Source organism: Lasioglossum baleicum, chromosome 4, assembly GCF_051020765.1.
Source record: "Lasioglossum baleicum chromosome 4, iyLasBale1, whole genome shotgun sequence".
Lineage (NCBI taxonomy): Eukaryota > Metazoa > Arthropoda > Insecta > Hymenoptera > Halictidae > Lasioglossum > Lasioglossum baleicum.
Genome location: NC_134932.1, coordinates 14,370,228 through 14,394,757, shown reverse-complemented (window position 1 = coordinate 14,394,757; position 24,530 = coordinate 14,370,228). Strand labels below are relative to the sequence as shown.

Here is a 24,530-nt window from a genome sequence, read left to right as displayed (position 1 = left end):
TGCATCTCGGCCGCACTATGAACCGGCGGCTTCCTTATCTAATCGTGTCGCTTCAGAAACGTTGTTCGCTGAAAGAAACAAAGTCGAAATGATCTCGGGTCTATGTAGGTGGAATTGACAGAAAGTTACTAGAGCATTTCTTCTAGGAATTGCAATCCCGCAATCCCACAGGATCTCGCAGTCATTTTTTGGTCCCGCATTTCTGAAATGAAAAGGATAGCCACCCGGGTATCTACAAACTTAAGATCACGAACGAATGAACAAAACAATTTACAATACGATATCATTATAGGAATAATTTAATAGATAAGAAGAAATATATTTATATGTAAAAGAACCTTAATTATCTATTTCTAGACGCATTCTTTATACATTTTGTTACAATTACCTAATGATCAACGCAGACTGGTTTGTTGCACACGGTCCAAGATTTTCTAGTTCTCCTGCATTTTTTACTGATTCACTGTAGCAGCTACTCTATCTTAATATCGTACCAATAAATTTCTCTCTTTAAACAGATTGTTCCAAATCGTAGAAGCTGACCTTGTCGTTCGCGCATAATCGAGACAAGTTGCGCTCATTAGCTATTTCTATCTTCAGCACTTCACTGAAGTTCGCGTATGGGATTTCAAATTTCCCGCGCTCTGTTAAGATCTCCGTACAGCGCCAATTAACATAGTGGTGAAACGCTCAAACTGCTAACTAAATATCGACAGAGTAGTTTCTCCCAAATTGGTGTCGAAAATCTGTTTCAATCTAGGTCCGATAAATGACGCCACCATCTTAATCCTGTTGGTAGTTTTCTATTTTACCGACAACATTAATATTGAATAATTATAAAAGGAATTGTTATAAATATTAACCAGTTCGAAATCATAAATTTATTTGTGTGTTTTATTGAATGCGTGTTCTGTTACCTATTTTTACTAAAAAATTAGATGGCAAGATGGTCAAGTGAGTGCTTCTCGACGTCGTTGGCAAAAGGAATTTTGAATTGAATTGAAAGCTAGAAATAAAAAAGGTATCCTCCCTGCTGTTACTATTACGGCGATCAAAATCAGAGAGGATATTCGAAATCAACCGAAATTAGATGGAGTATGGAATTGCGCAGGTGCGCCTGAATTCAGCGGTTCATTTGATTCCCCAAGTACTCCTATAAGCTGTTCTTTAAAATTTTGATAGTTTACCAAAAAATTATCAAATTAGAAAATTACCAATATTCAAATTAGAAAAATGATATTGTTAGGAAGGATGGCCGAGCTGATAAACGAACCGGATAATTCCTCCGTGTAAGGCGTCGACGTAATTGAATATATCAGAATGCTTCCTGTAAAAAATGCATTATAATAAAATACACAATAAAATGTATGTAAAGTTCTATTTTATAATACATGTGGTACACAGACACCAGCGCATTTCAATACAATTACAAATAATACTGTTGAAAACTATAAAATGAAATTTCTCTTTTTCTCTCAATGCATCGAAGTAAAACGATTAAAAGGTACCCGAATGTCCACGTGACTAGAAATTATACTTAGTTCTCTATACACGGTGAAACGATCACTCGGTTCCCAATTCACGTGTGTAATCATCTGCAACCGTGATATCCACTTAATAAAATAATGCGTTCTCTTTTCGATTAGATTCGCTTTATCCCTCGGATGATTTTACATTGTTCTGACTTGTTCTTGAAGAGAACTACATGTTTCTTTTTTTTCCTCGATCAGAATGAAAGCGCAAGCTCTCCAATTCCGTCGTACAGTGAATTATAAGCTTCGTCTCGTTTTGTGTATAAGTAGAAGTACAAAAGTAAAGATAATTGGCAATGTTTTATTAGAACTGGCATGTAATAATGACACACAGATATTATTTGCATAAGATACGTGGTAACTTCTTTTTTTCTAGTTTTTATGCGTCCGCATAAATTTCGACATTTTCCTCAATATTTTCCGTGAACCTCACTCGGCAACGTCTCCAGCAATTTTGTAGATTTATTTTTTCTTCACCTTCGTATCAAACGCACTCTCACAGAAGGAATTCATACTAGACATTGTGCTGATTATACACAGCGAGAGAAACAAGGATTCGTACACCTCTCGCTTTTATTTTCAATTGTGCAGATTCGTTTCCCATGCAGTTCAAAATATCAGTCCATCTCGCAGGAAGTTAGCTATCTAAACTCGCAATTTATCTGTAATCGATAGAACAAGGTGAAAAAACAGGAATAAGATGGCAAATGCAATTACACAAATTAACATAATTGTGTTTCCAATTCATGGAATTATCGATCCGCTCCCTTCGTTCCGGGGAACAATTATATTTTAACATATTTAATAAATAGACTGCTGATCTTAATGCATTTATAGCAAAATTGAGTAGATGAAATTCAAAATTGTTGGAAAATTTCTCAAATTGAAGATGTCAATATATGATTTCTCTTCTATTAAAATTGTTAAAGGAAGAAATAACATTCAATTGAGTTTCTATTTCTTGCAATCAATGTAGACAATTTTTATTTTGCATAAAGATCCGCGGTCTATTAATAAATATGTCTTGACATGTTGTGATTTTCATCAATTGCGCATCATTGTATTCGCCATCCTCCTATCTCACATTGTTCGATCAGTAATTTAGTCGAGACACCAACAATCGAGAACAACAGTGAGGGGTGCATGAACGAACGATCATTCCCCCCGCTTTATTTGACTAGCAACGACGATACTAGTTAACATTAATGTACCACGTTGAAACAACACTCCCGCAGCGTGTCTGAACTGCGTTCACTTCTTGCTCGATTTCATTATTTTTTTTTGTCAGCGCTATTCCTTGATCTTTTATAAAATTTGTGCCTTTAGAAAAATGGAAGTGTATCGATAGAATACAAACGGTAGAATTTGTTATTCATATAGGGAGACAATGCTTCTTCCTTCTTCCTTTCTTTCTCTATCTCGCCTTCGTTTTCTTCGTTGATCTTTCAATACCGCATTCCTTCGTATTTATACAAATTCCCTTTACACGATTAGCTTCAGCGGATTTCGTGGATCAATTCTAACCGTTTTTAAATAAATTTTCTTCATAAGGAAATGCATCGCATTCTTTGCCGTTTCAAAATGTTATAAAATACTTGTTCCGAGAACACGCATATTTTTTTGTTTCAATTTCACTTCTGCCTTCACGGATTCATTTTACAGACACGGTCACGATAATATATATATATGTATATATTGATATACAAGGTGTTCCGATTGTTGGTAAACATCTTAAACGGTGATTCCACATGCAAAAAGAAGGAGTCCTCGTGTATACGAATAATTATAATTAATCTGACGATGGGAACGAGGCTATTATTTCGCGTTTGCGGAACCACCCTGTAAAATTTGTACCGTTTCTTGTCGAACATCCTGTATACGCATATATCAACTCTGTGAACGAATGAGTGTATTCCACATTTACGACATTGCTTACACAGTATATTACTGTTGGTATCTTTTTTTTAGAATCTATGGTTTCATGTTAACCAACTTACAAGTTACGTTATAACACTTTTACGTAATTAAAGGTATTGTCTATTATAAAGTTACGAGTTTTACAGCTGTATAGGCAGCGGATCACAACGTGGTGCACTGCAATCGCGCATGTCCCTCCCACCAGGAATCATTTAGTACACGTACTTATATTGTTGACTTCTTTTGTTCTTTTCCGTTTTTTCTCAATTTCTAAACCGTTGAAGTTCCGCCGATTCTACAAAATGGAAAAATAAAAGACTTGTCCATTTTCACGATGCAATAATAAATTACACACCCTCGACAACTTCACTTAGAATCAATTACACCGCGTATTATTATTGCATTATGTACACGACACACGTTTACCGTTAAAAACAGACAAAACAAACGTTTCTTATTTTTCTTCCTTCCCTTTTATCAAACAGCAATTATAAGTAAAACGTAATATAAAAACAGCAGTACAAATAATACACGGTATATCTTTTTTTATATATATGTATATATGTATAATGTTCATTTTTTTCCTTTTTTTCCTGGTAAATCTGATAAATATTCAATCTTATATTTTTCCATTAACAATATTGACATCTTGTATACTATTCTACTATAATTTAAAATAAATATTAACAATTAATCGTCTAATACAGTCAGACACGAGAACCGCCGTAATCGTTCCGATAGTGAAATCAATCGGTCTAATACTATTAACATTCTCTATATATATATGTATATATAATTGTCAATGACCACCTCGAAATTGATCGATCGTAAATTTACTAAAAATAGGAAAGAAAGTAATCACAGATTGCATGTCAAAGGAATTCCGTCGCGCACGTGTTCACAGAAAAGCTAATCAATTTTCGTTGAAATGAATCAATGATAAAGTGCATCGAATATACGCGACATATAAGACGACTGTACACATTTTCGCCAGAAACGCCAGCAAGAAAATCCGAAATTCAGAGACACGGAGAATAAATGTTTGCGCTGTTCTAACATTCACACGATTACAAACCTGTCGACGAAGCAAAGCAGGCCGATCGTTCCTAGGAATGATCCTAGATAAATTGCGACGGTTTGCATCGTTGAGTTAGAAGAATGCCGGATGTGATTTCATATAGGATGCACCATGACGTTTTCGAACATCGAGGAGGAAAATCACCAGTAAAAGAACAAAACTAAGGGATCGGAAAACGGGAAATGCAACTTTTTTCTGTGCCGTTCGAAATGCGATAGAGCCGGAGATATAATCGCGCGTTCAACGAAATGAAATGCATGTTCGGGTTACCTTACCAGGTGGGGGAGATTTAGGTAAACACATGAAAAGGGTACCCATGATTATGTACAATTCGTGTTGTACCCACCATCGATCCGGTCGTTAAACCGTACACTATACCGCTAAATTTAGGTGCTGCTCTCGGCGGAGAGCTGAGAGCGCAACGACGAATAACAACCCTGACATACTCTAACAGGCTTCAGAATCCCTAGCCTCGAGATTTTCGACTCGAACCGGCTGCATCTGCAAAAGTGGTAAACTTGATGAAACAGGAATTTAACGTGGATAATGAAAAACAGATCCGTGGTCTAGTAGGTTGCAAAAATCAGGGATCCTAATTAACGGATGCAACATAAAATTGACAATAAGTTCTTTATAACTAGATTGCGGATCTTTATGCAAAATAAAAAGATTCTTAGATTTTTTATATCTCCCACCATTTTATATTTCACCCAATTAATTTCTTCGTAAATGCATAAAGATCCGCAGTCTATTTATAACATTTCAATTGGAAATATTTAATTTGGTCACGTAGTGACCCACTTCTTGTAACCAGGCTATAGTTTAAGATGCGTAACCCACTATGATTAATACTTGGGAACCGTTTCTCTAGAGTTACTGCGGGTTACAGTAACCGTGCTTGGTAACACAGGTTAGGATCCCTGGTAAAAACAATTTCTTATTGCAACGACTTACTTTGAACAGAACACCTGTCCGCAGTTGCGGCAATGATGTCTCCTCTCGTAAAGATTAAACCTAACTCCGCAGCCAGCGCAAGAATCAGCACCTTCATCCTTTAGCCAGTGATCGGCGACGGTGCGACCCGGTTGCTCGCACACACTCCACGAAAACACTCTACCTCGTGTGTCTCCTACGTACACTGTTCTGTGATCCCTGAAATTTCATTAATAATGTTACTTAACCCTTACGCTAACAATTAACATTGTTACAACAGCGATAATCGATAAGAAGGGCCGTAACAATACATCGTAGCTGCAAATAATCTTTTTAAGCTTACGGTCCAAGGCTAAGTACTTTTTAATTGATTCTATTAGGTAAATCATTTACCTAGAAACTGCGAGGGCCGTTATGGACGCCGGTTCTGCGTTGTCCTTGCGATCGTATGCAGTGTGCATCGTTAATTTACTCCTAAACACTAATTGCCGTTGCCACTTAAAACCATCTCTTAAGACGTTCTGTGGATTGATCTTCTTAGGCTTCGTGTCCGCTTCCGAGACCATCACGAAGCTGTCTGTCAAGCTTGTATCACTTTTACTAGCGCGCAAGGCTCCTTCGGAGTCTCCAGCATTGCTGGATAACTCGCTGCAAAATCAAGAATTTACTTATAGGTATAAGTACCACCTTAAGTTGACGATAGACTGAAAATTGTGATTATTAGACAGCAGATCTTTATGCAAAATAAAAATGTTTTGTGTGAATTACAACAAACTCGAACGAAATAGAAATTTATTTCCTGTCTTAATATGTTTAATAGGTTGAAAATAATGCAACAGTATTTTTAAATTCTTCTAATCATTTTACCGTATTAAATTACACCTCCTCATTTTTGCCATAAATGCATGAAATCCGCTGTCTAGTGATTATTGACTATAACCCTTAGCACTCAAAAGCACTTAAATTTGTTTATATTAGTCAATTGCAACAGTTCCATATACATAAAATGAAAAAATTATGTAACGTGGAAGTATTCTAGGTCGGAAGAAATGTTTGATTTTTAAGTTCTCACAGTAAGCGTAACCTGGTTGTGTTACCTGGTTTGAGTACCCTCGCTATCCGCACGTCCGCCACCCTCGCTCTTTCTGAACATTGGATTTCCCCGACTTTTCCTTCGGAGTACAACAGTAGGTGTATTACTATTCTGCGGCGATGGTTTGCTGCTGGAACCATTGCTCGACTCGTTGTCCGAGCATTCCTCCTTCTCCTCGTGCAACCTCGAAGCCTCTTTCGAAGTTTCCGCTTCAGAAAGACTACTCTCCGATCCGCTTTTCGCCAACATACCTACAAAAGCAAATAAGAAAGTGTAACGCACAGAACAATACCGATATTATCCCCACGGTGACTTACTTGAACCTTCTGCAGATATACTCATTTGCTTCACCAGCTCGTGTACTCGTTTCTTGGTGCTCTCACTTTGATTCTCCGTTTTGCTGGCCTTTGTGTTCTTCTCTTTGGTAACAGCGACTTCCTCCGGCTTATCCTCCTCTGCAGGCACTTGCACGTAATCCATCGACCACATCTGAAAATTGTTTGTCTCGGTAAATGAAAGTGTATGTTTTTCTTTTAATCGTCTGAAAAAGCCGAAAACGATGTAACATTGTAATTTACCGAAAGTGTCGGTTCTTCATTATTAGACAGCGAATTCAATGCATTTATGATAAAAATAAGTGGGTGTAACTTAAAACATTAAAAGCATTAGACGAATTTAAAAATACTTCTGTATCATTTTCAACCTATTGAACATATTAAGAGAGAAAATAAATGTCTGTCATTCCGGTTTGTTGGACTTCAGGAGGAAAATTTTTATTTTTCATAAAGATCCGCTGTCTATTCATAATCGAAATTGATATTGCAACAGTTTTAGAGACGAATAAAATTGTTACCCTAGCTACACCGTCTGTCGAGCCTGTCATGATAACATTCTGCGAGTCCCATTCGTGGGTCTGGCTGAAAGCCACACACAATATTTGCTGCATTCTATCGGCCCGACCAACGCATGTATTCACACTCGCCAGTTCTTCGCCGTTTATGCTCCATACGTGTAGCCACGTCGCTGCACAGGTTGCTATGTCTCCCTATAAACAGAGTATTTTTAGAGATTGTAAAGTTGCGTCCAAGAGGAATTGTTCAACAAATCTATTTCTTTATAAAGTAAACTAAAATAATCTCTCTAACCCTAGCGTTAATCCTTTAAATTCGACTGTATTCTATAAATTGTAAAAAGCTCAACTGTTGTATGAGAAAACAGGTTCAACTCGATGTGCACAATGTAAAAAAGATTACATAGAATAAAAATGATCTGGGTTGAAAGAAATGTCGTGATTTCAATTAAAATTGCTTCGAGTCCAAAGGGATAATAGCATCAAACTTACTGTTAGTTCATTTATGGCTACCGCAGCCACAGGACCCGCGTGTCCTCTCAATTGGCGGACGAACAAGCATCTAGACAAGTCCCATATGATCGCGGTGCCGTCTCGAGACCCTGATACTATCACGTTATAAGCCGGGCTTGATGACAAACACGTGACAGCGTCGGTGTGACCGTAAAGACATTGTTTGATAGACAATTGCCTCTTGGTGTATTCCCAAACGGTTACAACCTGTTAAATCAAGGGACCATGAGAGTTCGATCGATAAAGATCGAATTTCAATGAATCGTAGTATCCTTACGGAGCTTGTGCCAGCGGTTACTATCAATTTGGAAGACGGGCAAACGCAAGCAACTATCTCCCCGCTGCTCTGCATCATAGCTTCGCAGACAAACATCGCTTTGTCGCTGTCGTAGTTTCCTATTCTGAGCGAGTGATCCGCGAAACCCCACGCAACATACTTGTTATACGACGGCGGGATCAGCGTCTTGTTCTGCTCGACAGCCAACACAGCTTTGTCCACGTGGAGTATTTGGCCGACTGGACCTTTCAATTCTGACGAATGACCGAAGGTGAGTATACGATTCAACTATTAGGTTGTTCGGAAAGTCGTTCAAGGGGGTAGACACGTTTTTCCAAGACGGCAAGGGTGCGGGATGCGCCTTCTCATTTCTCGATAATGCAAAGATGGGGAGTTTCAGTAGTCAAAAGCGCTAGATAAAAGATTAATCTAAGCCGCGAGACGTAATTTGCATTGTTCGGAATTTCCATTTTCATAAAACTGCGACAGTTACATGCTGCCAAATAATGCAAATTACGTCTCGTAAACATAAAAATAGGACTTTGAGGGCGATTGCGGCCTAGATTGATCTTATATCTAGTGCTTTTAACTACTGAATCGATACCCCATCGACAAATGAGAAAACGCATCCCGCACCCTTGCCAGTGGCGGCTCAAGTCAAGTGGAGGCTCCAAGCGGTAAAAATTTTGGTCTTTTACGTAAAAAAAAAATTTTTAGTCTTTAACATAGTAGCCTATAACGTTTTCATTTTTTGTATATAAATTGAATTTTTTTGAAAAAAATGAAGGCTGCGAAATTCGGGGCCCTACGGTATCCCGGTGTCCCACGCGGCCGCTTAGTCCGCTTACCGGTAAACCCGCCACTAACCCTTGCAATCCTGGATACGAGTCTACCCCCTTAACGTCATCTCTACACGAAAAACGCGATTACTTTCCGAACAATCTAATAAAATGAACACGACAGTGTACAAGAATGAAGGTGTGAACCTTTGATAGGCTGCAATGACGGTTTCAAATTGTCGAGGTTGTGGAAGAACAATTTATCGGACGTGGTGATGCTTAAGCCCGGGGTGATTGGTCCAGGATCGATCACGCTCGTTCTTTGAGTCATCTTCTTAGCCGGATGCGGTTTCTTGAACAACTGCTTCGGTATCTGACCGAAATTGTTGATGAATCCAATGGTCGCGTTCTTTTTCAAGGGATCGTCGATACTGAAACGTGTATGTTCAAATTAGTTTTTTAGTGAAATGAAATTACCGTTCACACCAGTAACACAATTTTTTACTTGTAAATATCGACGTTGCCTTCGTAGAATAGGTGATGGAACACGTTCACTGCTTCAACCGCGGCAGGACCGTTCTGTTTGCAACCGAATATTAAATCAATCCATTGGTGCAGGTGCTGCGACACGTAATCGCATTCTAATGCAAGCCGATGCGCACGTATGAATTCCCGGGGATCTTGCTTAGCCCATGGTGGAAGTACAATATCTCCTAATTGTACGCCGCTTTGTTTTGAGCCTGAAGAAATTATTTAATGCGTTACTTTTCGCATGAAAATGTGAACGTCTAGTGGGAAAGAACGATGCCTACCTAAGTCAAAGTGATTGGAATTAACAAGAAACTCTGGGAGATAGAAGAATTCTGGTATAAGCTCTTTTACGTCCGCCATGTTGTGTTTAGACGCGGACAGCCAAGCCTCCTTTATACTGTTGAACATCCGGTCCGCCAAATCGAAATGTCCACCCTACAAATAGAATCATTTTAAATATTCATAATGTTACGCGTTCGGTAGTAGGGCTGTTACTTTTCCGAAGCTTCGACTCTTCAAAGATTCGAAGGAACGAAGGGAACTTCGAAGTGTCAAAAATTTCGAAGTCTTCGAATTGTATGAAGTTGTAATTACGAGCACCATGTCATGATTTTTGACAAATAAAAATATAAATGAAAAATTTGACAGAATTTTCACAGAATAATGATTTAATTCGAAGCTTCAAAATCTTCGACCTGCAAAGGAAAGTGACAACCCTATTCGATAGCATTATCAAGCAATTGTTTCTACAAACCTGTAACCTGAGAAAATGTTGCGTGAACGGTTCCATCCTCACCAAATAGGAGCATACTATCATGGCGGAAGAGTAATGTGTTCCATAATGATAAGGAGGCGTTTCCCCATGCGGATCATCCCACTCTTTATATCTAGTTAAACATAAATTCGTATTTAATAAATCTGTGTGTCCAGAGTGCATAAACTTGAAAGTACCTTTTCTTGAATTGCAACAATCGTTCCGGGCTCTGTGCACCCATTGGTTTACCAAAGTCCCTAAACGTCGCTGGATCAGTCAGATCCAGTTCTTCGCTGTCATAGTCAGCTAATATCCACGGGAATATTGGATACTGCATCAAATCGTTATAACTACGGCCAGCTAAGGTGTTTAAATGCATCAAGTATTGGAAGTTCGATATTTCACCTCTCTGAAAGTATCAGTATTTTCCGTGAATACTACTGTAACATATTTACAATAGTTTCTCCATGATGTACAGTGTAGTAAAGTTGCAATACTGACCACCCATCGTTGGGTAACCGAGGTTTCACCGATTAAGTTCGAAAGTAGACCTGTAGCCTGTTCGACGTTCGCTGTTCTCCTCTGACCAGCCACTGACTGTTGTGCACTGTCGGCTATCGCCGTCGCGAATGTCATGAATCTCTGATAAACCTTGTTCCTGACTTTCAGTGGGAATGCTAACAAATAGTTTCTGCCGTCTCCGCTGAACACCTCCAAGGCCATCGGTTGCAGCAAGTACCTTCTTTTGTGCACCTCCCTGTGGCAATACAAAATGTAAACTTGCTGTCCTCGTTCATTAGATCAATGCAAAAGTTCGTGCTCGATTCCTTGTTGTATCTTAAGGGGATAGACTCTCGTTTCCAGGATTGCAAGGGTGCCAGATGCACCTTTCAGTAGTCAAAAGCGCTAAAGCGTAATTTTAAAAATAGGACTTTTGGGGCGATTGAAGCCCAGATTAATCTTTTATCTAGCACTTTTGACTACTGAAAAACCCCATCTTTGCATCATCGAGAAATGAGAAGGCGCATCCTGCACCCTTGCAATCCTAGAAACGAGTCTACTCTTACCCTTATACGAGATCGAGCAGGAACTTTTGCACTGATCTAAGATAAACAACAACATCTACGAAACAAAAAGAATTTGCTACCTAATGTCCTCGTAATTGAACTTCGAGCACTGCCTCATCGCTCTGGACCTTCTAGGAGATCCGGGCGAGGGCAAGATGGGTTCGTAAGCCTCCGGCAAGCTCTCGATATCTCTAATTTCCCTGGATTTCAGCAGTGTGAACCCGTCGATCACGTAGAAGTGTTCCTTTCCAAACAACAGTAGACCTTCCGTTGTGTCCAATCCTTGAATCCTAGCACACCTGAACATGTGGCTTATCTGGAAACGCAAAGCAATTACTTTCTGCTACGTTGAACAGCTTTAATGACGCCTAAGGGGATTCATACCTTCTCGTGTTCCTCTAAGAGTCGTATTAAAGTTTGATTGTCTGGGACAGTCTGATTATTTTCTTCCTCCTGTTCGTTATCCTCCGTGACCTCGTCAGGCTCGCTGGCATGGCGCTCCAATGTACAGGGCACCATGGGAGGTTCGCTTTCTGTGGAGGCTTCATTCACGTTCAATGGGGTGTCGTCGATAACCGGATCCCGTTCCCGTTCGAACATACCCGAAGAATTGCCGAGTTGCTTCAAGTAATACTCTTTGCTGTCGGTGCTCGTCGCAACTTTGTACTTCAATTGTTTCTGCAAGTAAAAGACCCATAGAATAGAATACATTGCTCTGAACCCATTTATGATGAATGCAACCTACGTTGTCGGGATGCTCTAGTTCGGGTCGGTAAGGATAGTGTATGTAAAAGAGCTCGTTCTTCATCATCTTCTTACGCATCCTGCACGGGCCCTCGGTCATGTCTAGCATCCATTTGTCCAGCCTGGTGGCCGTGGGTGGACCCCATAGACCACGTTCTCTCGTTAACTCGGTTTCCGTTTGCAACCATTCCTGCATTTCATTATTTAATTGAACCATACACTGTTTAACAATTTGAGTGTTAACTGGTTTGATAAATTACGTACTTGGTACACGTATCTCTGAGTATGCTGATTCGTTTGTATATACTGCAGCCTCTTTGCCGCAGCCAACTCGCGCACCAGTGCAACGTGTTGCTCCGTCCACTGCGCCACGGTATTCTGGTGCAGACGCAATCTGACGCGCACGGACTCCTCTTTCCTCACTTTGGTCCTGCTTGCCAGTCTAGTTAAGCCTCCAGTAACTTTTTGAATTTTCTAAAACGTTACACAATTATTTTTGACGCGTTGTCTTCGTTGTCGATGTTGTTACAGCTACGAACTTGTTCTTACGAGTACAACCACAAAGCTTACCGACTGTATCTGGTTGTGAAGCTCCCAAGGGACCCTGTACGAAGCTTTCCTCTCCATAACAACGTAGTTCATCCAAAGCCTGGTCGCAGATTCGTTCAACTGGTCCCTTATCAGGGCCAGTTCCGGCACACGCTCGTGTCCTACAGGCGCTGGAAGTGTTATTTTAAAAACTTCTTCTATGGCGGGTTTCTTACATACGTATAACTCTTCCCAGACTCTCATCGCAGCGACGGCCATCAAGTTATGCCCCTGATGCGACGTTAGTCTATCGTCGCTTGCCTCCACTTGCGGATTTAGGTGCCACGTGGTCTTGAAGTTTGTGTCTAGCATGATCTTTACGTCGGCCGTCAGTTGTAAGAGGCAGTAGGTCAAGCAACCGATGAACTCTAACTCGTGATTACCAGCGCCGAAAACTAACAGTCTGTACGAATATCATTATAGTTAGTTCTTCATGCGACTTGACACGTTCGCTACCATTTTTTCGTTTTTTAAGTGAACTATGACATTGTGGACGTCACATATCTGTAACGGTGGTAGCGAACGTGTTAACAGTTAACACACAACGTGTTCTCGAACAGCTGCCCTACCTATGAGTCGTGAGTTTGTGCAACGCCTCCATCACAGCCATTTGATCAGCGATCGAGTCTGTCGATCGAGACAACAAGAATAGAATAGTCCTGTTCAGACAATGATGCAGACCTTCCATGCTGACGACACCGGGACGCCTCTTGGCTTGTCCGATCAATTTCACGATGAAGTCGAACACCTCGTGTGGATCTTTCGTCAGAGCACCTACGTCGAAGATAGAAATCATAAATATTTTGTTCAGAAACATACGAATAAGTATATTTTTTGTATCTAAAATGATCTGAAACAATAACCACACATTTGTATGATTTGTATTCTGAGGAAATTTATATAAAATCTGTAGGATTCACCTTGCCATAGTTTGTCGACTATTCTGGCGGCGACATAGCACACATTGTTGGTAATGTTGTTGACCGAGCCTCCGGGTACTACAGGTAATGCAGCTTGCTCTCCAATTAGTACATCCGCAGCCAACAGATGTTCCATCAGTATAGACAAGACTTCCGTTTGGTAGCGCGTCTGTTGGCCAGTGGACGCATGCTCTGGCCACGCTTCCAACACTAAGTCAATGGCTGGTGGAGACTTTGCAGTAACTGGCAGAGAAAGAGAGTCTACCACAATGACTCTGAGAAAGTCCATGACGAATTTCTTCGCCGGGTGATTTGTCAGACCGACGTCCCTCGATGGAGATCTCACCAGTACCGGTTCTTGCTACAATAGCAACGTTACGTCACAACGCGTTCGCTTTTCACAATAATCCTACTAAATTTTTAGTAATTTACATCACAATCTAGTAATTTACAATTACATTAATCAATTTGATTTGCAAAAGGATGAATTTGGACTGCAAAACCTATATTAAATACGAAGAAATTTAATAACACAAACAAGTAAAGTAAATTTAATAACACAAACTCAGAGTTGCCAATTGATAGCGGTCAGCGAACTAACTTTACCTCGTCTGCCGGAGTGCTAGCCCCACTGCTATCCTGGCTAGAACTGGCAGGCTTCGGGAACAAAGTGCCAGCCAACGCGCCCAACACTTCCGCAGACATGAACACTTGCATGAAGTCTGTGAAGTTGTGATAGAGGAAGAACAGGAACTGTATTATTGTCACTGGATAGTCGCTTAACCAGTCAGGCAGAGATTCAGGACTGCGAAGCAAGAATTATTGTGAGACCAGTGAAATGAACTATCTGTAGAATTGATTAATAAAATACCCACTTCATCGAGTAGTTGTTAAGCATTGTTCGCACCATGGCCAGCAGAGTGACCACGGCTTCAGGGCACAGATTAATTCTACTCGCGAAGGAAGATAGCGTGTGGTTCGCTGGCACACCGAACAAGAAGTTCCACACGTTATCCAAGTCAAGCTGTAGAACACAACAGCTTGTTACGTTTATAGTTCAAGCGCTGATAAAATAAAAATGTGTTCTTCGAGAATATCGAACCTTCAAAATCACTTTTGAATCGGTGGGCAATAATTTTACAGGCTGACCCATCATGAGAGCGATAAAGAGGAAATACAATTCTGGAACGAGGTCCACGTGCTGTGGCAGTAGCCATCCTAAATGTTGAAAACCTGGTACGTGAAGGGTGGATGGCTTAGTTTCGCCACCTGACATTTGCTGATGACAACCTGAAACAGGATTGAGGATACAGAAAATGATTAGTAGACAGCGGATTTTTATGCAAAATAAAATGTTTTGCATTCATTGTGGGAAGTTTTTGTTGCATTAAAAGCAACATTACAACATTCTTGAATTTTTTAAATCTTTTACTGTTTTATATTCCACCCGACCAATTTCTTCGTAAATGCATAAACATCCGCAGTCTAATTATTTGACTACTTTTAAATTCTCTGTGCGTCTTCATTGTTCCATATTCTACTCATTTCTATCATAAACACACAAAATCCTTAGTCCAGTGATTCTACTACAATCTACTACAAATGAAAATTTGACGGTTCCAGCAAGCGTACCAAGTGCGAGTGCCATTTTATTGTGGTCCGTGTGACGCAGCCAGCCACCGTTGCTGGTTCCTTCTTTGAATTTCTGCAATATCGGTAGCACCGAACAGACTGCTACCAATATTCGCAACCCCCATATCACAGTTGTACTATGGAGACCAGATTGAAGGAACAGTAATATCCAATCCAGACCCAGCACTTTAGACAATTCTTCGCACATACTGCAAACAAATTTTTCATTCAATTTAGAATATCTTTCGAACCGAGTCTCTAATACTTACTTTACATTCACTTTGGGTCCATTAAACAACAAAGAGTGTAAAAGCTGCAAGCAACGGTTCCGCAGGAGTATGTGCTCTCCCTCCCCTTCCTTATTACCTTCGCTCTCTCGAAGAATCAAATGCTTCTCCGAACTTTGAGGCAACGTGGCTACTATAAATTGACCGAACCTGCGGAAATTGATATTTTAACGCGTCTGTCTATGAATAACACAATTTACAACTGCATCAAAATTACCAGAGCAAATCAGCTTGTCTCGGCTGACTCAACAGAATACTGAGCAACGCAAGCAGAATCTGTCGCGTGCTGCTTTGTTTCACGTCGCTCAAGATATGCAACAATTTGTGCACCAACTGCAGGTCTCTCATCAAACGCAAATTCGTCCTCTTCTCGCTCGACTCTGCTATTAATTCGTACAGATGTTCCAGGAGTGATCTTAACAGTTCTCCTGGTGCTTCATGCCACACCTAAACGTTCAAAATCGTTTAAGAAATCTGTGAAATTAAATTTCGTCGAATTCTAGACAAAAATCGTACCTGTAGATCGCAAAGAAGATCTTGGAATGCTGTAACATTCGGAATCGCGCTGGTTTCCCTGCCGCTGTCAACCGTGCCGACAAGACTGAACGTTAAGTGTAAAATATGACTGTTCAGAAGGGGACATTTTCTTCGTAACAGCATCGCCAATGTTTGATAGCCTCTTCGACGATCCATTTCCTGCTGGGCTGCTTGATTCGATCTTACAACGCATACTAGCGCTTTAACGGCAGCGTACAGGGACTCTACGTCTTGAGCCATGGCTATTAAACCTGTTGGCGTGAATGATTAATTAGTATTACTCTTAGGAGGCTGCGTACACCTAGGTGGATCAAACAGATCTTCAATCACCTAACAGCACTGAACAGCCGCCCACATTGTCGATCATCGTGGCCACTGGTCGAGGACTGAAAACTCGAACGCCAAGGTAGCCGACGACTACACCTCCTAGTGCTCTTGCTGGACCACTGAGGTGACCCGCAGAATTATGGAGGACCCTAATAGGTGTAGCATTCTCGTGCGAAGACATCCCAAGCTATCAGAAAACAGTTCGATCGATACACAAAGATTTCCTAAATGAGAACACGCGTACATTACCAATAGATATCATACCTGTTTAGCGATCGATTTATTATCAGCCCGGCTGTAGACTTTCCTAATTTTAGCCAACGTCAACTGAGACATCGCTTTCGCGTTCAACCCAAATACAACTTTCTCTTCCGCGACGAGAGACATCAACGGTTCTTGCACTGCAATAGAAAAGTCGTTCATATCACCATAATTATCTTCGTGCATGTTTAATCTTAATCCTACGAGCTCGATAAATTGATTGACTACCTGATAATTGGGGAGCCTGTAAGCTGCCCATATAATGCGGTCCTAATTTAAACAACGTCGCTATGCTTTGCGAGTTGAACACCTCTTCGACCAGGTGACACGGACCTTGTTTCCAAGCTAGTCTGGAATATCGTCGCCAACAAGGCGGTGTACCTATGTACCCGTAAACTGGCGATGCTACAGTCAAATTAGCTACACCACCTCCAGGAACTTGCGTGATATAATGTAGCTTTTGACTGTGAATATGTTGGCCGTCCAGATACAACGAGAAACTCGAGTTTTTTAATACAGCACGGTTCAACACTATAGCTATGTGATGCCACTGTCCCTCGTGCAGCAAATCAGGACACCAAACTCTTGCTCCGCACTCGCCGGTACCTTCTGGTTCCCATTCGCCTACATCTGTGCGGACAACAATACAATTTTAATTATCTACGTGTCTGACGTTATCTGTAGACGAATTTTCGTGCAAAATCTGATTATGTCTGAAATGTTATTTCTGAAACTTACTTTGCGACATCGGCGTCTCTTGCGTCGATACGATAATAGCTTTATCTCTCGCACTGAGGACTGCAGTCAGACAGATCAGATCTCTCGTTGATTGCGGAGTGCGCACTAACGTCAATAATCGCACGCAATGAGGATCGGTTCTAGGATCGCTGAATTTATCAACGCATATCCAAGTACTGTACGTGAGCCCGGTTTGCGGGGGAAATAGTCTGTCGCCTGAAAATGTCCAGGCACTTTAGTTCAATTACATTGACAATAAAGAATTGTGGTACACAACTGTACCGTAGGGCAGGACTGTCGGACGTTTTCCCCACCGCTGCTGTATCATCTTACTTGTAGTCATTTGACCCTCCCACTAACTGATACAATAGTCGCGTCGCACAGTGGTCCGCAAGATCGTCTTAGAATTAAACGGAATTACTTCGAGGACAAACAGTGTTTGAATATAGATAGCATTTATTATATCTAAGAACAATCCAACTATTTCTGGTCGAACCATGCAAATATTATTATTAAACAGCGGATCTTTATGCAAAATAAACATTTTCTACCTGATTTGCAACAAACTGGAATGACATTGAAATTTATTTTGTTTCTTCATACGTTTTATAGATTGAAAATAACATGACAGTATTTTTAAATTCTTACGATGTTTTTACTGTTTTAAATTGCACCTACTCATTTTTGTTATAAATGCATCAAATCCGCTGTCAATCCCCGAAGATATTTCTTTTCAACTTTCAAAACGATTACTTATGTATATTGATTCTGAACTGCTCAATCCTGCTTCGAGACCACTGTGCATCCGGGTGAGAAAAAGAAAGAGAGAAAGAGCTACTTCGCTATCCTCCTCGTCTCGTTGGACAAACTACAGGTATTTACCTGAACCAATACCCCCGAGAACACTGCTATCGGCAGCCACCACCGTAGGTGGGGTTGTACTCTGTGGTGCAACGCTGGGTAAATATAAACATGCAAATCCTTCTGCGCTCATGTCGAGCTCTACGAAAGGTGGCAGAGTGCATGAACCATGTGCTCGAAAATCCTTTGGCGTTGTCATAGACACCAGAGTCTTGATACGCGTCAGCGGTACAGGACCGCCTCTAGGTTTATTCGGTTCGATATCATCGAGCGAGATGCAACACAGCGGATCACCTAATCGCAGGAACTCTCTGAAGGCAAAAGTAACATGTACAATAAACTACGAAACGTGTTGCACAAGGTTGAAAATTGTTGATTAACCCTTGTATAGTCAACCGGGTACTCATTTACTGCATTTCTTTCATCAACTTGTTAATATTCCTCTAAAAATATTACAAAATTTCTGCGAATGTCCATTCTTTGCTTGCTAATATATCAATTTATAGTCTTAAAATGAGAAGCTGTGCAAATTCGTTATTTACAAAAGGTTGTTTGTGTTCTAAGATTTTTCATTTACGATCATTGAGATTGTGAGGATGCATCCATGAGGAATTGTTCATCAAATTGGATAGACACGTTCGTCATTTTTATAAAGTAATGTAAAATTAATAATAGTGTTAAACCGATAAATCCGATTCTTTCCATACCTCAAATCACGTGGCTCTAAAGACTGTGCAGCTAATCTCTCTATGATATATTGTAGCGGTTGATGCAAAGGATGCGTCTCATCCTGCAAAGCAATTCTGCCGACGGATAGCAATTCGCCGGCCATTCCGGCGTCGCACATAATCTGTTGATTCCTCTCCGAGCGTACCAGACTTTTAATGATCTCGGCCACGTATAATTGCAAAGCTAAAGCCATCTGAGCATTTGACAGCTCCGAGATCGATGGAAGCAAGTGCAACATCCCGACAACTATACCAGGATGAACTACTATTGGCTCTGGAGTAGGGGGACTTAAGTTTAACGAGTTTATGATGCTTCTCTTTCCGCTCCCGGGGGAATCGAACGATTTTTGTTGCTGGAAAAATATAGTATATATTATTTTCAATTCGTCGAATGTAACTGTGCCACATTTCTAAATGATGAATTACCTCGACGCTGTTTTGCTTGTGACTCGGTGACCTCATGCCCAAACCTGCCAAATTCGGCTTGTCGAACGAGTCCAGCGCTACGTCGTACAGAAGCCGTAACAATAAACACGCGTATGCTAATGTCTTCGGCATAGCGTCCGGGAACACGGGTTCCAACACGCTGCCGGTGAACAGCGTTAACAACATGTTATGATAATTCGTAGTCGGTATCAGGTCGATTTCCATAAGCTTCGTTTGTGTGGAGAAGCATCCGAGAAGCCGCAAAGTGTCGCACAAACTCGACTGGCATATCTGTCGAACGATGATCGAGTCGGTGAGCTTGTTAGCAATAACGTAAAAGTACCACTATTCATTCATGGTACATGTTGGTATCTAATCAATTACTGATCATTTAAATATTGTACGAGGTATTACATTACGTCAAATGAAAAAAATCATATAGAATAGAATTATTCTAAGTCGGAATAAGTGTTTAATTTTCGAGATAAAACAGCTCTGTGTGCAAAGGGTTAAATAGTTAAAAGATAGTTGCCTCGTGATGAAAAAATTTCGCGTTTGCCGGCTCGAACCTCATGGCTGTGCTTATCGTGTGAAAGACAACGTGCAGCAGCGTTAACAGTTGCGCCTCCTCCTGCGGTGTTCTTTTTACTACGTCGTTGCAGGGCTCAGCGCTCTCGACCCTTTGCGTGCCTAATTGACCCTCCAGGGACACTAAAACGGACATCACATAGACGAAACCTCCCACTTTGCGGAAAACGGTCCTGGTTCGGTGAGATTCCCGTAAGCACGCCAACAGCGACTGCAACAGTACAGAATGATTCTTACGTAGAACGATTCTTTAACCCCTCGCGGTATTTTAACGAGCCACACTCGTTATGAAGATTTTGAACAAAGTCTAACAAATATGAATGTTACGTCTTCCTTTTTAACTGAGTTAAAATTCAATTCGTTTGTAAACAATATTTACGCATTAAAATAAATGTAGTCATATAAAAAATATAAATTTTCTTTTCTCTTCCACGACATTTTTCGGGATAAAGACCTTTTAATCATTGTAACTGTAAAGAAAATGATACGGCAAGGGGTTAACACGTTCCGTGCCGCGTGTACCACCGATGGTACGTGTGAAACTACCCATTCATGTGTACTAAAAACATATATTTTATAACTAGTTTAAGACTGTAGAATATATATATTTCCACGAAAAGAAGGAGGCATTAAAAAAAGTGCTGTATAGAACAAAGCACATAAGTTTGTTTAATTCTCGAACAAAAACGGCTCGGCACGGAACAAGTTAATATTGAAATGTGTGAACGCGTTAATATTAAAATTGAGATACGAACTTTCAGTATGTGTGTCTTCAGAATCAAGGCGTTAGAAGGTGCCGAATGCATAACACCTAACAACGTGGCCATATCATCGTCCCCCCCTGCGCTAAGTATCAATTCCCTAACAATGCCAAGTGCTTGGTACCGACAGTCCATGTAGGGTACAAGATTGTGAGCACAGCGTGCACCACCGCATTCCCTGAAGACAGTAGCATTCTGAACATTGCCTGCTAATAATGTCGTCAAGGCTTCCATTACTAAGGCACCCAATCGTTCATCCTCTGGGCATATTTTGTATTCTACGAGAAAAATATTATTCACGAATCTTACTCGATGGAAAAGGAAGAGAATGTTGCACGTACCTAAACCTTGATCGTACGCAGCTTGTTTGTCCTTAAGCAAAGTTGCATAACGGTGAAGACATGTAACGAACACTTCTAACATACCTACTTCTCGGTACACGTCCTTAAATATATTGTTGTGTCTGAAAGAACAAACGAGGTTGAATCGGCAGGAATTCGTTGGATCGATTCGCGTATCTCATTCGAGAGGTACCATGCCACATTACCTGAGTATATTAAGAAGTGTTTCCATGCACAAGATACTGCAGCTAGTCGAATTATTTGTTTTGAGTAGTATAGATAAAGATATAAGTTCCTTACAAGGCACGAAATTAAGTTGAAATACTATAAATTCCAGCAGCTGAAAGAACTTTTCCTGTATCTCTCGGTTTTTCAAGTGAATTTTTTCCGCGAATTGGGACAGCGTGTTCTGACCCTCGAGTATAAAATAATTGGCATTGTCGCTGTGATACACGCTAGATATTGCGTCGAGAATTGTACAACATAATAAGGATGAGTTCGATTTCACGAAGACTGATTGTAATACTTGGAACGCCTGAATATTTCGAACGCTTCCGCCTACGAGCAAAAATTAAATTAATTTAGTGAAGCATAAATCGAGGATACATCGATTGTTTTTACGGTTGCGAAGGTGATACCTCGATTACTAGGTTGAGGTAAGGTAAAACCAAGCATTTGAAACAAAGATCCCATACTGGCTTGACTAGGCTTCAATTCAGTATGTCCGCACATGGTTAAAGACGCCAACATGAGGACCAAGTTTCGGATAGCATCTTGCGCTTCCGCTCTACTGTCCTGCTCTAATCTCGATGGAGCATGTCTGTAAAAAATACACGCTCGTCAAATGTACACCAAGCGATATTTTAAATTAATAAACAAGATATCTCACTTCAATAGAAATTCTGATAGAAAGATATATCCTTGACAAGCGCGGAAATCATCGAGAAGAGTCTGCGAGACTTCGCTGGAGTCTTTTAAAAAACAAAATACTGTGACAAACATTTCTACTACTTCCAATGGTGCCAGCTCAGGTACGCGTTGCATATTATCAACACATAGTGCTATACATCCTTTTTCTGTAAAAGGAAAAGAAGCAATATCGATGAGCAAAATATTGGATGAATTGTTCAACGAATGATACCGATTAATACTTACTGTGGATGTAACTCACTACATTCTGGGTAAGTCCGTGTCGAGATAAAGTCATCAATACCTCCGCCGCGCTTTTGCGCCACATCACGTTATAGTGAGGACACCAGCTAGTTATTGCTGAGAATAATAAGGTCAGATCGTCTTTGCGAGCTAGCTCTTCCGCTGGATAAGGATGACTGCATAATCTCACCAATAACTATAAATTAGAACCGGTTTATATCTCCGATAAATAATTTACAGAGATACAAACACATTCGCACCGGAACTCGTTTCTAACAAAAATGACTGTAACGAACTGTGCGAATGTGTTACAGCATTGTCAGAAAGAAATGTTACAGTATTTACTTGCACGAATATTTTTTGTAATAGTACTCTACGGTGCTTCGGAGTGAAATCGCTATTTGCATCTGTAAGATCGGCTTCGTCGTCTATCATTTCCGGTAAATCAAAAAATAAATATAGGCATTTCACCAGCGTCGAGGGAACAGAAGCAGTAGTCATCGCCTGATAAGATATATTACATCGGTAAGTAAATATCAAAAAACAAAATACACTAACAGGTGACGCCGGTACCTGTATCAGAGAAGTATCGCCAGCTGCGAGCAGATTCAACGCGGACAACAACATCCAACCATTACTCGACTCTTCGCTATTTTCGATTTCTAAAAACTTTACAATGGCACAACTCGCCGTCTCTGTACTCTGATTACTGGCCCGCTTCCTGATTTCAGACACCATTAATCTGGACACTTGCTGCGTGAACGCCAAGATGTCCCAGAACTTTTCGCTCATGTCTCCCGCAGGACTAGATCCAAATACCTGTAAATCAATCGAGTTTATTCGATCTTTTGGCAACTAACTTCTCGGACAGTCAATGTTTGCATGCTTACCATAAAATACAGTACCAAATTATGCTATCATAAAAGCTTACTTTGCAAAACAATGGCAACATATTGTACAGCTTGTCGTCCCGTTCAACATCCGAAAGGGGATGCGCTGGGTGCGTGTACTCGGAGAAGAGTTTCTTGAGATGCATGAGACCGAGAGCAGTATGCTGGGGATTGGTGGTCCCCACGCAATCGTCCAAACCGCCTGTGCTGCTGGAACTCATGCCTCCGACGCTTGGACCCCCCCGTAATTTACGCATTATGTTCATACTTAGAATTTGCTAAAAGAGAGAACCAACAATACAGATTACCTTTCAACATTTACGAACCAGTCCTAGAACTTGGTTAAGGGTAACATATGGTGTTGATACGTTCGGAACTTACGTTATCCATGTTACGATGGATAGTGCATAGATTACAACGGTTACATTTTACTCTTTTCACAAAGCGAATCTACATTTTCAATGCACTGGCGAGATTAACGAACATTCGTTAAAGATTGACGACTCCAGATACCCGTTTAGGTAGTATTCGAGAAATGTTTTCCGACCGTGTAACTCATGACAGAATACGCGATGTTACAGAGAATCGGTCCCGTCATTACAAATTACATAAACATACGCGTGCGAGGTGACACGACGAATTTTGCTTGTTCAATAATATCGCACGGGTTCTGTACAGGGAGAGCGAGTTGTAAACAACGAGAGGGGCGAATATTTCGCGGGGAAACGCATCGGAATGGTGTACAGGTGGAGAAAAACGGAAATGTATGTTGCCACAGGTGTACAGCGGAGGAACGATCGGAATACGCCGTCGTGTAGCAGATCTTTCTTCGTCGAGGAAGGAGAACGCTGCGAGAGGCGGTAAACGTTAACGAGCGACCCTGTGCTGTCACTAGAGACTCAAGATGTTAACGCATATCGAGCGAGAACGTGTAACATGTGAAAATGGCACATAATGCTGCGAGAGAGAGACGAATCGAGAATGCCAGGTTCTTTTAACTGATCGGACACGGACCGGATCAATCGGTTCGTGTTCGTGTCACACGAGAATTCTCGCGTCTGTCGGTGACACTCTCGTTTCGATGATGGCTTCGCTCAATATTTACGTCCGTCGGCTGTCAAAATGTCAAAGCTGGAGCAAACTGACGTTGGGAACGACTCTGTTCGTGACCGCCCACGGATCAGCGCGAACAACACCGGGCAAGAACGACTTTCGGACATTAACTAGACTCACTGAGAACAGATTGATTATTACCTGAAACGCGTCGCAACCCGGTCAATTCTACATTTTCTTTCGGAAAATCGCTGTTTCGGCGAGAGTATTTAATAATTCAGTGGCAGCAGCCATCTTCGTGTGTTCGACCGATTTCTTCGGTCCACGGCTGACACGATACGTCGATAACCGTCACGTGACCGCCAATAATCG

General features: G+C 40.9%; 1 protein-coding gene across 3 annotated transcripts; it reads right to left on the bottom strand.

Moving 5' to 3' along the window:
- Nucleotides 1-1,364: 1,364 nt before the first annotated feature.
- Nucleotides 1,365-24,511, bottom strand: Bchs (WD repeat and FYVE domain containing 3 bchs). Of its 3 annotated transcripts, none has more exons than XM_076422472.1 (46): nt 24,360-24,511; nt 23,147-23,383; nt 22,789-23,034; nt 22,561-22,719; nt 22,219-22,411; nt 21,953-22,139; nt 21,702-21,883; nt 21,270-21,621; nt 21,064-21,185; nt 20,717-21,000; nt 19,906-20,172; nt 19,374-19,664; nt 18,927-19,300; nt 18,241-18,530; nt 17,359-17,574; nt 16,849-17,259; nt 16,624-16,760; nt 16,363-16,546; nt 16,012-16,283; nt 15,713-15,942; nt 15,478-15,645; nt 15,209-15,417; nt 14,679-14,866; nt 14,452-14,600; nt 14,183-14,381; nt 13,577-13,937; nt 13,226-13,430; nt 12,639-13,059; nt 12,333-12,542; nt 12,070-12,258; nt 11,709-12,002; nt 11,405-11,640; nt 10,759-11,014; nt 10,455-10,666; nt 10,258-10,390; nt 9,785-9,938; nt 9,478-9,712; nt 9,180-9,403; nt 8,194-8,447; nt 7,896-8,123; nt 7,407-7,598; nt 6,871-7,042; nt 6,558-6,804; nt 5,854-6,108; nt 5,482-5,679; nt 1,365-5,028 (listed from the first exon to the last, which is right to left on the bottom strand). In XM_076422472.1, exons 2-46 carry the CDS (start codon nt 23,369-23,371, stop codon nt 4,914-4,916), a joined length of 10,326 nt encoding a protein of 3,441 aa, XP_076278587.1. In that variant the 5' UTR covers nt 23,372-23,383; nt 24,360-24,511; the 3' UTR covers nt 1,365-4,913. The 3 variants fall into 3 exon arrangements, with proteins under 3 accessions (XP_076278587.1, XP_076278585.1, XP_076278586.1); XM_076422470.1 differs by having other exon boundaries at nt 23,487-24,493; XM_076422471.1 differs by having other exon boundaries at nt 16,849-17,250; nt 23,487-24,493.
- Between the last annotated feature and the right edge of the window lie 19 nt (nt 24,512-24,530).

What these genes read in the sequence shown, in the direction of transcription:
- Bchs (XM_076422470.1), bottom strand. An exon ending in CGAAATTTTTTCATCACGAG is followed by an intron (nt 19,665 to 19,905) that starts GCAACTATCTTT and finishes ATCGTTCGACAG; the next exon opens with ATATGCCAGTCGAGTTTGTG. An exon ending in ACAGGCTCCCCAATTATCAG is followed by an intron (nt 16,761 to 16,848) that starts GTAGTCAATCAA and finishes TTTCTATTGCAG; the next exon opens with TGCAAGAACCGTTGATGTCT.